The 11,274-nt window shown below is 43.6% G+C and overlaps 2 protein-coding genes and 1 long non-coding RNA gene across 3 annotated transcripts; 2 read left to right on the forward strand and 1 right to left on the reverse strand.

Annotated features, from left to right (window-relative positions):
- Positions 1-4,169: 4,169 nt before the first annotated feature.
- LOC115742815 (probable WRKY transcription factor 27) lies at positions 4,170-6,102 on the forward strand. The gene is made up of 3 exons (XM_030677317.2): positions 4,170-4,990; positions 5,085-5,198; positions 5,337-6,102. Exons 1-3 carry the CDS (start codon positions 4,521-4,523, stop codon positions 5,866-5,868), a joined length of 1,116 nt encoding a protein of 371 aa, XP_030533177.1. The 5' UTR covers positions 4,170-4,520; the 3' UTR covers positions 5,869-6,102.
- Positions 5,984-6,450, reverse strand: LOC125312586. Its single transcript, XR_007196625.1, has 2 exons — positions 6,168-6,450; positions 5,984-6,122 (listed from the first exon to the last, which is right to left on the reverse strand). It is a non-coding gene; the product is annotated as an uncharacterized LOC125312586 (long non-coding RNA).
- Positions 6,451-9,096: 2,646 nt separating this feature from the next.
- LOC115742817 (probable NADH dehydrogenase [ubiquinone] 1 alpha subcomplex subunit 5, mitochondrial) lies at positions 9,097-10,976 on the forward strand. Its single transcript, XM_030677320.1, has 2 exons — positions 9,097-9,497; positions 10,470-10,976. Exons 1-2 carry the CDS (start codon positions 9,185-9,187, stop codon positions 10,664-10,666), a joined length of 510 nt encoding a protein of 169 aa, XP_030533180.1. The 5' UTR covers positions 9,097-9,184; the 3' UTR covers positions 10,667-10,976.
- The last annotated feature ends 298 nt before the right edge of the window (positions 10,977-11,274 follow it).

Below are 11,274 nucleotides of genomic sequence, written 5' to 3' on the forward strand. Positions count from 1 at the left end.
TTGCTGCGGGGGGCATCGTTTAGCATCTCCTAGCAATATGGGCACTTTTCTCACCCCACCCACGTTGTCTAATGGTGCCCACTGGCCAGTCCCCCTACAAACACGAAGTAACTAGAGAGTGAGCCTATTCTGCTGTACGAAACCTATGTATGTCCGAGTAGAATACACTGACACCTCCTTCGAAGGTCACCCTTTTCTATTATGATAAGAGTCTCCACGACCGTGAAAAGCACTAATGCGATGTCTCAACCATTCCAAGAACTCATATTACCACCGCCGAGGATATCAAATGAAATTTGAGAAGAAAAGGCGAAGCGGGCTTGTCGAGAACAAAGAGCAGGGGAAGGGCGAAGACAAAAGAAAGGGGAAATAGGGGTTGGGGTTTTGCTTCAATATTGCAATCTTTCCTTTTTTTGACAACATTGACAAAGTTGCTCGTCTTTATGACCATCCACTCCTATAACACCAGGACCAGGACCCTCCCCTCCCCTCCCCTTCTTCACCCCCCCAAACGGGGGCAGCTCGCTCTTTTATATTCGATTTGTTGCCAAACCCCGAAGACCCCATCCCCCACCTCTCTACACGCACAGTTCATGCGAGAACGACAGACATCGGTGTCATCTCATTCAGCTTTTCAAGCTCCCTCCCATTAAAGCGCTTCGTGCCATCATATTCATACGTGCAGTGCATCCCCGTGGACTTCCTTCTCTGATCCCTTATCCGATGCGGAGAGGTGGGCCAACCAAAGCTTTTGAACTTCCCAGTGGCCACTGTCACCCATCAAATCACCCTCGCCCACGATTTCCCTCTGACCTTCTCTATTCATTGACTTCACCACAACGCCGTTGACTCCCCACTATTCTTATGGACGACGAGCATCTTCCTGGTAGCGTTACCCATATCAATTTTAGAAAGAGTCAGCGTTCAGTTTATAAGTATAAGGAAAAATTTAACCATTTCAGTTAACTTTTGAGGGTGAAAGAAGTTCAAGACCACCCCATGTTATTCACAATTTTTTACCATTATCATTCCTATAGAAAATCCTCAACCTAAGAGACTTCTTCTCTATTGAGAAATTCTATCCAGTATATCTCGCTCCCTCTTTCAGGATGTTTTTATCTGATATATATCATATCCTAGACATTTACCAAACACAGGATATGACAAATCCGATTTTTATTCTGAAAACCAAACGCAGCCTTGTTGAATTGGGTGTTGCACAATATACTTACGATTTTTTGGACAATTATCCCCAAATAAAACTAAAGATTGCATAGGAGCAATACAAAATTGTAAATGAAAACTAAGATAATAGTAAACTACTTTCCAAAGGATTGTGAATAAAATTCAAAAGAAGATCTCAGTGAAATTCACTTGCTTCCGTGAACCGCTTCCAATTATATGTCACACTTGTCTTTGAACTCTCCTTTTGCAATATCAACCAGGAACTCTCGGGTGGTTGAATTAGATCGCTATATCTTTTGTCCAGTATGAAATGTTATCCCTGCATTTTGCATTTAATTCGATGAAGTCCTTGTACTGTTTTAATTAACTGGTTCAGTGTCATCCTAGTGTTAAAAAAGGGACCTAAACCACAATATAACCTCCAACTCAATGCGATCGATCTTACCTTCTTCGTCAACCTTTCTATCAAGGTCTCATGGAATGTAGAATGAAATGAATGGGTGATTATTGCTCACTATATCGCAAAAGAGAACAAAAAAATTCTCTATATATGCATTTTAGTAGCAAAAAATATCATTGCTTCATTTCTTATCCTACTTCCCTAATTTGTTCAATTAAAGTGAATACGATACATGGCTAAGGAACGCGTCATTTTTGTAGTTTTGTGTGAATATTACATCCGAAAGTCCATGTGTATAATCTTTTGTGTACGTCTCAGCAAATTTTGTTAACTCTAATTAATTCAACGATGGCACCAAACTTATTAAAACAGGACAATACACAAAATTTCGAGGATATAATTAGACCATCCGAAAGTCTCTTAACAATGTTTATTATTTTGACAAAAATTCAGGCATTAATAGTGGGGAAAATTACCCAATCAAGCCTAAACATATTTGACAGACATTGGTTTAGTACTAAACATTTTAATTTTGCATTTTAGGCCTGAACCTTTGCACGAATTTGATATGTAGTCCTTCCCGCCAATTTTCGCAAAAAGTCGTCGACGCGACGGTCCATTCGTCACCCGCTTGCCTTCTTACTTGGCATACCGCTATATCAACGATTTTCGATGAAAATTGACCGGAATGACTATATTAAAATTTAACATAAAGATTTATTACCGTATTGATAAAATTGAAATGTTCATGATTGAATTGACATCATCCATCTCTACAGCACTGCGAGTCTCACATCCAGGCCAATGGTTTTGGTACATCTTTAGAAATAGTAAGGGTAACATTTGCAAGATGGCATCTTAGGGTCGGAGCAATATCGATATAAAAAAATTGACGTAACAAATCAACTAAAGCATCACAAACTTAAAAGAGCCAAACCAAAAATTGTCTCCCAACCCATTTTCAGTCGATCTCAACACCACTGGCTGGCACTGACCTCGATCAAAGTGATTTCCCAATCGAAACGGATTGATTCCCCTGACCGAAGATCGAGGATCCCATCAATGGCAAAATCCAAAGGGTTCGTAAATGCGAGTTGCTGTTTTGCGGTGCTTTTGAGGAATCCTGCAGATTTTCGCCATTAAGTAATTTGCCCCCTTTCCACTTGCATACGTTCATGTGAGGAACAGCCCCGATGTGTTCTGTTTTCCGTGTCCCAGAAAACGCTCGAGCAGCTGGGATTAGCGACAGATGGTTATCCTTTCAGGACACTAATCTCTCTTACCTCCTCTTCCGGCGAGAAGCTCATTGGGCCAGAACAGAGCAGAACAGAGCGGAACGCTGCTTCGAAGTTAAGATTGTCTATTTAGCATGGGAAATGACAAAAAAAGGAAGAAGTCAAACTCAGTTTAACAGTAAAGTCGGTTCACGAGGCTTCCCGGGTGTTCCATAAACTTTCCAATAGGTGCGGGCTTTGCGCTCAGGCGTGTCACCCGAACCGATTCGGCCAGACCTGATAGGCAAATTTTAGTTGTTGTGACACAAGGTGTGAACGAAAGAAGAAGAAGAAAAAAATAATTGTTGTGACAGAGAGTGCAAAGAGAGAAGGAAAAAAAAAAGAAAAAAGAGAAATAAACCGAAACCCGGCCCGAACTGAACCGTGCTTCCAGTTTGGACCAGAACATCCACACATCCGTTTGAAAATGAGTGGGAGTTGTTCATTAGAAAAGATGCGATAGAAATTCAATAAAACGCACGAAACTAAGTATTGCCGAAATGTAGTGGACAAATTTGACCGCCCCACGAGCATCTCGGTAAACATGCCCCAATTCTCTTTGTAGCGTGCCAAACATCTTCTTCAGAATCGATCGAGAGAGGGTTTAATGAAAGTTTGGGCCCATCCTAATCTGCGTCCCTGCAGGCCACACGCACGTGTATTGAAGGCGAACATAGCAAGCGAAGCAAATATTGAGTAATGTGCTAATGTTTTTGATCTCGCGGCACGTCGAAATAATGAAAAAAAAAACGTGTATGAGGCTCATTTTGAGGGTCATAATCTTTTTTCGATTAATTGAGTGTTACAAGTTATGTTTTGATTTCATCACACACCGAAACGAAGGAAAAGAACACTACAAATTTCATTACTTTCATACGGGGCTCACTTAAACGCCATAAAATTACTGACATTTCACATCGAGGCTCATAATCGGAGGATTTTAAGTCGCGTCTTATAAAATTCATGAAGTTGCGAGCTTTGATGGGGGAAGAGAGAGAAGTTCCAATGAGAGCCCGACTTACGGAATCGGAGAGCCGCGAGGGATTCTTCTGCCAAGACCGAGACGAGAGCATCTTTTCTCTGTTTTTATTATTATTATTTTATTGTCAAGAGTTTTGAGAGGAGGAAGCATCGGAGCCTTCCATTCCCACACTGAGCAACTCTGCATGGTCCCCATTTTGACATTTCCGCAAAGTCAATGGGAAAGCCACTTTGGGACACAACGCGAACGCCACCAAACCACACCTCCCGGTGGACCCCACCACCAGAAAATAAATAAAAAAAAAAGACAAAAGGAAAATCAAGGAAAATTTGAAGAAAAAGGAAAAGGCGAAAACACCCCCCCTCGTCCCCCTCCTCCTCTCCCAATTTCCGTGTCCTTTCGCTCGTGTATATATAAATTAAGAATTTTACCAAGTCAGTGCTCCCACCTGTTCGACCCCCATCACTGGTTCTCTCTCCACCTTTATCTCTGTTTCGAGTTCTCCATTTCATTTTCTCTCACCACCCAAAAGTCAGCGCCGTCCTCTCTGTCCCTCCCCCACTGTTCCAATTCCAATCAGCCCAATTGCATGAACCAGAGAAGAAGCATTGCTCCCAGGAAGAAGGAACCCAGGTTCAGACATTGGGCTGTCTGAAGGCCGTCGTTTGTTTTGCGCTCAATGGCCGACGACTGGGATCTCAGCGCCGTGGTCAGGAGCTGCTCCTCTGCCGCCGCCCCGAAAAAGGAGAACCCGCTGGCTTGCTTCGCCTCGTTGACTTTCGAGGAGGAAGACAACCACCCGTTTGGGTTTCCGAATCTTGTCGAGCCCAGAAACGAAGCTCTCGATGAGCTCCAAGAACTGACCAGACCCTTTTACCCTAACATCGACGGTTCCCTCTCGCTCGCTTCCGACTTCGCACCCGCAAACGGCTTCCCCGCGCCGATTCCCCCGTACGCCACCGTCGTCCCCCACTTCACCCGCGCTTCCTCGGCACCCGCCATTGGAGACCTCCAAGCTCCTCCGCAGCCGCAGCTGCAACAGGCGGTGCACCACCAGGGCTTTGACCGTAAAGTGCTTCCCGCTCGGCCTGTTTCTTCTGCGTTCTCTCGACCTGCCATGCAGGCTCAGACACCAAGATCCAGAAAAAGGTAACAGCTTTCGCGTATCGCCAAACAGTTTCGCCGGATCGTCAGAAGAGATTTTTAATTTCGTTTTTCTTTTGTTTTTTTGTTCCTGCGGCAGGAAGAGCCAGCAGAAGAAGTCGGTTTGCCAGGTGACGGCGGAGAATCTGTCGTCTGATCCGTGGGCTTGGCGAAAATACGGTCAAAAACCCATCAAAGGCTCTCCATTCCCGAGGTCCCCAACGATCCCATGAACTTTCTCTCTTATGATCGAGTTCACACGACTCATCAGTCACAGTCTCATTCAGTCATTCATTCATTCATCTTCTTCTTCTTCTTCTTTTTTATAATTTTGGATGAAAATGATGAACAGGAACTACTACCGATGCAGTAGCACAAAAGGTTGTTTGGCGAGGAAGCAAGTGGAGCGGAGCAACACCGACCCGAACATCTTCATCATCACCTATACCGGCGACCACAACCACCCCCATCCCACCCACCGCAACTCCCTCGCCGGCAGCACCCGCAGCAGGTTCAACACAACCTCCTCCCTCCAGAAACCCGACCCAATCGGCCCTGCCCATTCTGCTCCCGCCGCCCCGTGCTCCTCCTCCACAGCCAGCCTCTCCCCGACGACCCCTCTGACAGCTCCAATCGACGAGGAGGTGGCCCATCACTGCGCTCTCCCGATGAGCGAGGACCTGGGCATGGACAAGGAAGACGGCGCCCGCGAGGAGGAAGATGAGGACGACCTGCTGATTCCCAACGTGTCGGCCATGAGCGAAGAGATCCTCATGGGGCTCCGAGAGCTCGGCCAGAGCCCGGCTTCCGGGGACAACTTCTCGTCGGGTCAAGGGCGGGCGGATTTTTCCCGGTTCAGCTCCGCCGCTGGCGGGGGCCATTGAACCGCCGGAAAAAAGTTCGAAAAGTCGAAGACTTGACGTGGATAGATGTACACAGTCGGATCGTTTCGCACATACGAAGACTTTCTCTCTCTCTTTTTTTTTTTTTTTTTTGCTGTTTCTTGATAGATCTTCGTCCACCACCGACTAGGCATAGAAAGAGATTAGATAGGAAGAATCTCTCTTCCCTCCGCCACCATCCATCGCCATGCTTCTCTCTGTTTCTTTCACTTTTTCAGTTCTCTCTCTCTCTCTCCCTCTCTTTTTTGTTTTTTCAACTTTTTTCATCTTCCGAGTCTTACCTTCGTTTTTGTATGTACAGAAAGAAATTGTAGGTGTGCGGTGCGTGGAATATCAAAGTGGAACTTAAGTTTAGCAGCTTCAAACCTTCTCTTTCTTCTACCGTCTATCCATTTTTCTTGATGTTTTGGTGGGCTTATCGTGTTCATCTTGTGCTCTCTTTCGTCACCGGCATTTGCCATGCCTCGACCCTCGGTCTTTTTTATTTTTTCCTCCCTCCCCCCCCCGTGATGCCACCGGCCTCTTCTTTTTGCGTTGATTCGATTCCGTCCTCTGCATAATACCAACGTCATATACCCGACCCGACGCATCCTAAAGAATCAATTTATCCGCTACGTGTAAGACTACAAAGAAGCTCACTTTGATAGGATCGCCCACTTTTTTTTTTTTTTTTTTGCCTTTTTACCGAGATCGCGAACTTACATCCGTCCGTGCATGAACCGAATGCATGTTTTCGTTAAAAAAAAAAAAAATTCAAATAAAAAGATATATATAGAGAGGGAAAGGCAAGTGGGTGCGTGACAGTTGTCGGTTCCCTGTGAGGGAGGCCGAAGAGCGTGACCGGCTCCGCTCCAGTCGCCTCTGTCACGAGACCAACGCAAGATGCCTTTTTGCCTGTTCACGCTAGTGGCCCATTAATCTATTTATTTATTTTATTTTTATTTTTATTTTTTTCTCTGGTCAAATATTTCTTATTCTTACTTGCGATAGCTGGTCAAACCTATTTTATTCATCCCATTCCTTCGTGCTTATCTCCTCGTCATCGGGTCTGAACGGAGGAGGAAACGATACTTTAGAAAAAAAAAAAAAAAAGAGATTGTACCTCCGCAATTGCCATTAAAATAATCATTATTAATGATGACAATAATGATGGGGCTCCTATAATAACCGGGGGCTGTTCATATCAAAGAGAGCATCCTCCACGCATGCATCGCCCCGTGAGGTCGTGTGTGGAATCTAATGCTGGAAATTGGGCAAACGCGAGTTGACGATTTTATCTTTTATCTTATGGAATCGTCGCTATTAACAGAGACTTAAGCGCCGTTTATTTCGCGAAAAATGAATGGTTTGTAAAGCATTTTCCTATAAAAAATGATCACTTGTATTGCGTAAATAATTAATCGACGAGAAATACTGTCATCATATCTTGTAATATGTGTTCAAATAAGTATAAACGATCATTTTTAGAAATGTTTTTTTGTAAATTATTCATTTTTTGCGAACCAAATGGACTCTTAACGATCCGTAGAACAATTATGTATGACCTTATTTTTGTTTTTCTATTTTTGGGTAATTTCCATCTAAAAGGACTTCGAAAGCTTCCGTCCGTATTTTGATTTATTCGGCGAACAAATCCCAATTCTTTTTTCCTCCTAGATAAATGACAAACGATCTTAATATTTCCATTGCCTTTTTCTAATGGGCTGTACGGCAAAATGTGGCTCTAATCTTAATGATTTGAAAAATAGATGGGCGGCATCGATGTTGCTTTCAAGTGGAATACTTAATACACGACTATGTACGAGAAGAAAAGAACGGGGAGCGATCCATCATGGACCGTGCTGATTAATATTTAAATCGGCTATGCTTTGTAACATTGAACGTACCTTTCTCGGTGGGCCGAGCTGGGTCAACCTTGGATGGATTTTGTGATCTCGCACGTTGGGGGCGGAACATGGGTTCGGCTCGGCCCATGAGCTCGATCATGTGTGCTCGAATTTGTCGGGATTGTGTTGAGCAAAGATTGGATTTAGCTCGACGGAAAAAAAAAAAAGGACTGGATTTAGCAAAAATGACATGGAGAAGAAAGATTAACAACCGCTTCTTTTTTTTTTTCCTCGTGAATTTTTGCTAAGAATTTCCTTGAAAGACTTTCAGTGCATGCTTAAAGCGTACGATGTGATCCGATTAGTGAATCTTAAGAGTATATAGCTTTGTCAACTAAAACCACTTGCCACGATCCGATCAACGAACCTTAAGAGTATCTAGCTTTGTCAATTGAAACCACTTACCTCGACAACTTTTTGTGGCCTTCACATGACAATTTTCACTCACAATCGGAGGCGATCTCCCTGCGCTCTGACCATGGGTTTCTTTGAGTGACTATGAGCAAGTAGCTAAGACTCTCCTTATGCCTCCTTCGCCTCGAGGAAGCGAGACTCGCACTCAAGCAGATTTTATACTCGATTAGGCAGGAGTTTTGAGGAAAAAAAGGAGTTCCATCAAGTCTCGTTCGGTCACATTAAACTACGTTAGACACACCATTTATGCCGAGAACTCTAGTGAAAAGTCGATTTTCGAACATATTTTGTCACACAGTCTGGTTCGGTGACATTAAACCACGCCGGACACGCGATTTTTGCCAAAAACTTGGGTCAAACATTGGTTTTTGTACATATTTGGGTTAAACATTTGTTTTTGTACATATTTTGTCGATAGTCTCATTCGGTGACATTAAGCCAAACAGATACATGATTAACACCAAAAACCCGAGTCAAAACATCAATTTTCGTACATATTTTGTCGAACAGTCTCGTTCGGTGACATTAAATCACGTCAGACACGAGATTTTACTACAAAAAAAGGAGTCAAACATCGATTTTTGTACATATTTTGTCGCATCCTTGCCGCATGGTGTAGACGAAATTATTTCCTGGCATGAAAAGCATATTTTTTGTGTAAGGAGAATATTTTTTACTCAAGCTAGATAGTTCAAAATTCAAATGCTCTAATTACCATATTAGAAAGATAGCATATTCAATTTATTATTATTATTTTGGTCCAAAACATATTCACAATTTGATTGGCAAGAAACTGGACGCCAAGGCCCATATAAAGCCCGTGCATTTGATTTTTGGCCCATTTACATCGAACTTGGGCCCTACCAAACAGAACCCAGTAATCCACTTCACGAACGCAGTTTCAGTGCGCTCCTTCATTTCTCCTGAAGCTCAAACCAACTGCTGAGAGAGAGAGAGAGTGATCGATCCAGTGCCTTGCGAAGCTACCGGCGACAGAGATGTTTTTGCGAGCGATCGGACGGCCACTCATGGCCAAGGTGAAGCAGACGACGGGGATCGTGGGGCTGGACGTGGTCCCGAACGCGAGGGAGGTGCTGATCGAGCTGTACGGCAAAACCCTAAAGGAGATCCAGGCAGTCCCCGAGGACGAGGGCTACCGGAAGGCGGTGGAGAGCTTCACGAGGCACCGGTTGAAGGTGTGCCAGGAGGAGGAGGACTGGGAGACGATCGAGAAGCGACTGGGGTGCGGCCAGGTTGAGGAGCTCATCGAGGAAGCGCGTGACGAGCTCACTCTCATCTCCAAAATGATCGGTCCGTTAATTCAAAAACTGTTTCTGGTTGGTTGTCGCATTGTGTTTTCTGGATAGGTTCTGGTGGTGCAGTGGTATTTCGATGGATGGATGAGGGTGTATTGGTCTTCGTTGTCGAAGAGGTTTTGTGTCAGTGATTTACATGTTCTTATATATGCTACTCTAGATTACACAGAATCTACTAAGATGAACGATTACGTTTGCGCATCCTTGGAATTGCGCTGCTAGATTTGAAAATGATCGTTAGAGTGGTAAGTTATCGACTTATTTAGGTTTCGCGAGACAATGATGAAATCTTTCTGATGAATCTGGAGCAAATGAGAATGACTGTCGTGGAAATTGCTGATAGAAAGCCTCCAATGAAGTGTTGGCCTTTAGGGACCTGAAGACTCATAGTTCCACCTCCCTCGAGATCTGCATTACTTATTGTTCAGAGGGAAGTATGTGTCATTCGTTGAGATGGTTATATCCGTCCGTGTCTGTTGTTTTAAGTCATAATTTTGGGAAACCCCGTGGCAGCGAGTGCTTTAGTTTGTAGGCTTTTGCTTCCGATGTAAGAGGGTCATTGCATTAGGATTATTCCACATAGTTTGCTTCTTGGATGAGCCTTGAATGAAGTTCTGACTTTGCTCTTTTGACTTGATTCTTTATTGTATCAGTTGCAAGGCGTCTTGAATTGAGTTCCGCATGAAGCAACAAATCTAGACATGGCATATTGCAAAGAATCATAGCATGGGAGTTTGCCGAATAAAACTGCCATTATCTTCATTGAGTCTATTCAGTTTTTAGCATCTCTTCAGGAGAGTTGAAATTTAAAAAATATTGGGTTGTTAGTTACTGTTTAGTATATAACCAGACTCATAATTCTGTTTCACACTCTGCTGATGTCGTTCCTGGTGTCTCGGATGAAGAATGTTAGGAACAGATCATTTGTGGATAAATAGTGCTTATCGTGCACTTTGTCATTTTGCAGAATGGGATCCATGGGGTGTCCCTGATGACTATGAGTGTGAGGTTATTGAGAACGATGCTCCTATTCCGAAGCATGTCCCCCAGCACCGGCCGGGGCCACTGCCGGAGGAGTTCTACAAGACGCTGGAGACTATTAGCATAGGCCAGAAGGAAAGTAAGCCTGAAGTGACATCTGGCGAATCTCAGTCGAAGGCATGAAGCTCCGCCGGCTCTTGATATCTGACAATGTGATTTCCATATTCTCTTTGATGTGTGATTCTGTAATAAGCCCTTCTTCTAGATGCTCTAGTTCGCATTGGGGGACTCATTTCGAAGCATTCAGCATGTAATCTCAAGGTTTTTTTTTATTGATTTCTGTGCCATGGGAGGGATTTAAGCTTTGTTTCGTACTCAGTGAAAAATGAGATTTTCGTAATGTATAAACTCGTTTTCTCGGAGAAAACTACATATGTGGCAGAAACGAACTGTCTCTTCACTAGCAAGAATATATTTTGTTCTTTGATTGCGGCGAAAGTTGTCAATGGGCCTGTCATAGTCTTTCTATCAGAGTGGTAAGAGAAGATAAACATGTAGGTAGTTTTGAAATTTTACTTGGCTTTGATTTATGAGAGGGGAATTTTTTCTGACAATATCTTCTCCCTGTGGAAGCAAATTTTGTTCTTCCTTCATACCAGAAGTATACAGTATTCCTTTTCCTGCTGATGAAGCTCGGAAGAAGCCCGTCTCCAGGACAATCATGCAAGGCCTATGCACAATATTATGAAGAAGAACAAGAAGCTGTGTCGTAAAAAGAAAATGGTAATAGA

Source organism: Rhodamnia argentea, chromosome 10 (assembly GCF_020921035.1).
Source record: "Rhodamnia argentea isolate NSW1041297 chromosome 10, ASM2092103v1, whole genome shotgun sequence".
NCBI classification, from domain to species: domain Eukaryota; kingdom Viridiplantae; phylum Streptophyta; class Magnoliopsida; order Myrtales; family Myrtaceae; genus Rhodamnia; species Rhodamnia argentea.

Bases quoted from the DNA above. Each gene is read 5' to 3' on its own strand.
- LOC115742815 (XM_030677317.2), top strand. From the start codon at position 4,521: ATGGCCGACGACTGGGATCTCAGCGCCGTGGTCAGGAGCTGCTCCTCT. The intron at 4,991-5,084 runs GTAACAGCTTTC...TTCCTGCGGCAG, and splicing joins ACACCAAGATCCAGAAAAAG to GAAGAGCCAGCAGAAGAAGT. The intron at 5,199-5,336 runs GTCCCCAACGAT...AATGATGAACAG, and splicing joins AAAGGCTCTCCATTCCCGAG to GAACTACTACCGATGCAGTA.
- LOC115742817 (XM_030677320.1), top strand. From the start codon at position 9,185: ATGTTTTTGCGAGCGATCGGACGGCCACTCATGGCCAAGGTGAAGCAG. The intron at 9,498-10,469 runs GTCCGTTAATTC...GTCATTTTGCAG, and splicing joins TCTCATCTCCAAAATGATCG to AATGGGATCCATGGGGTGTC.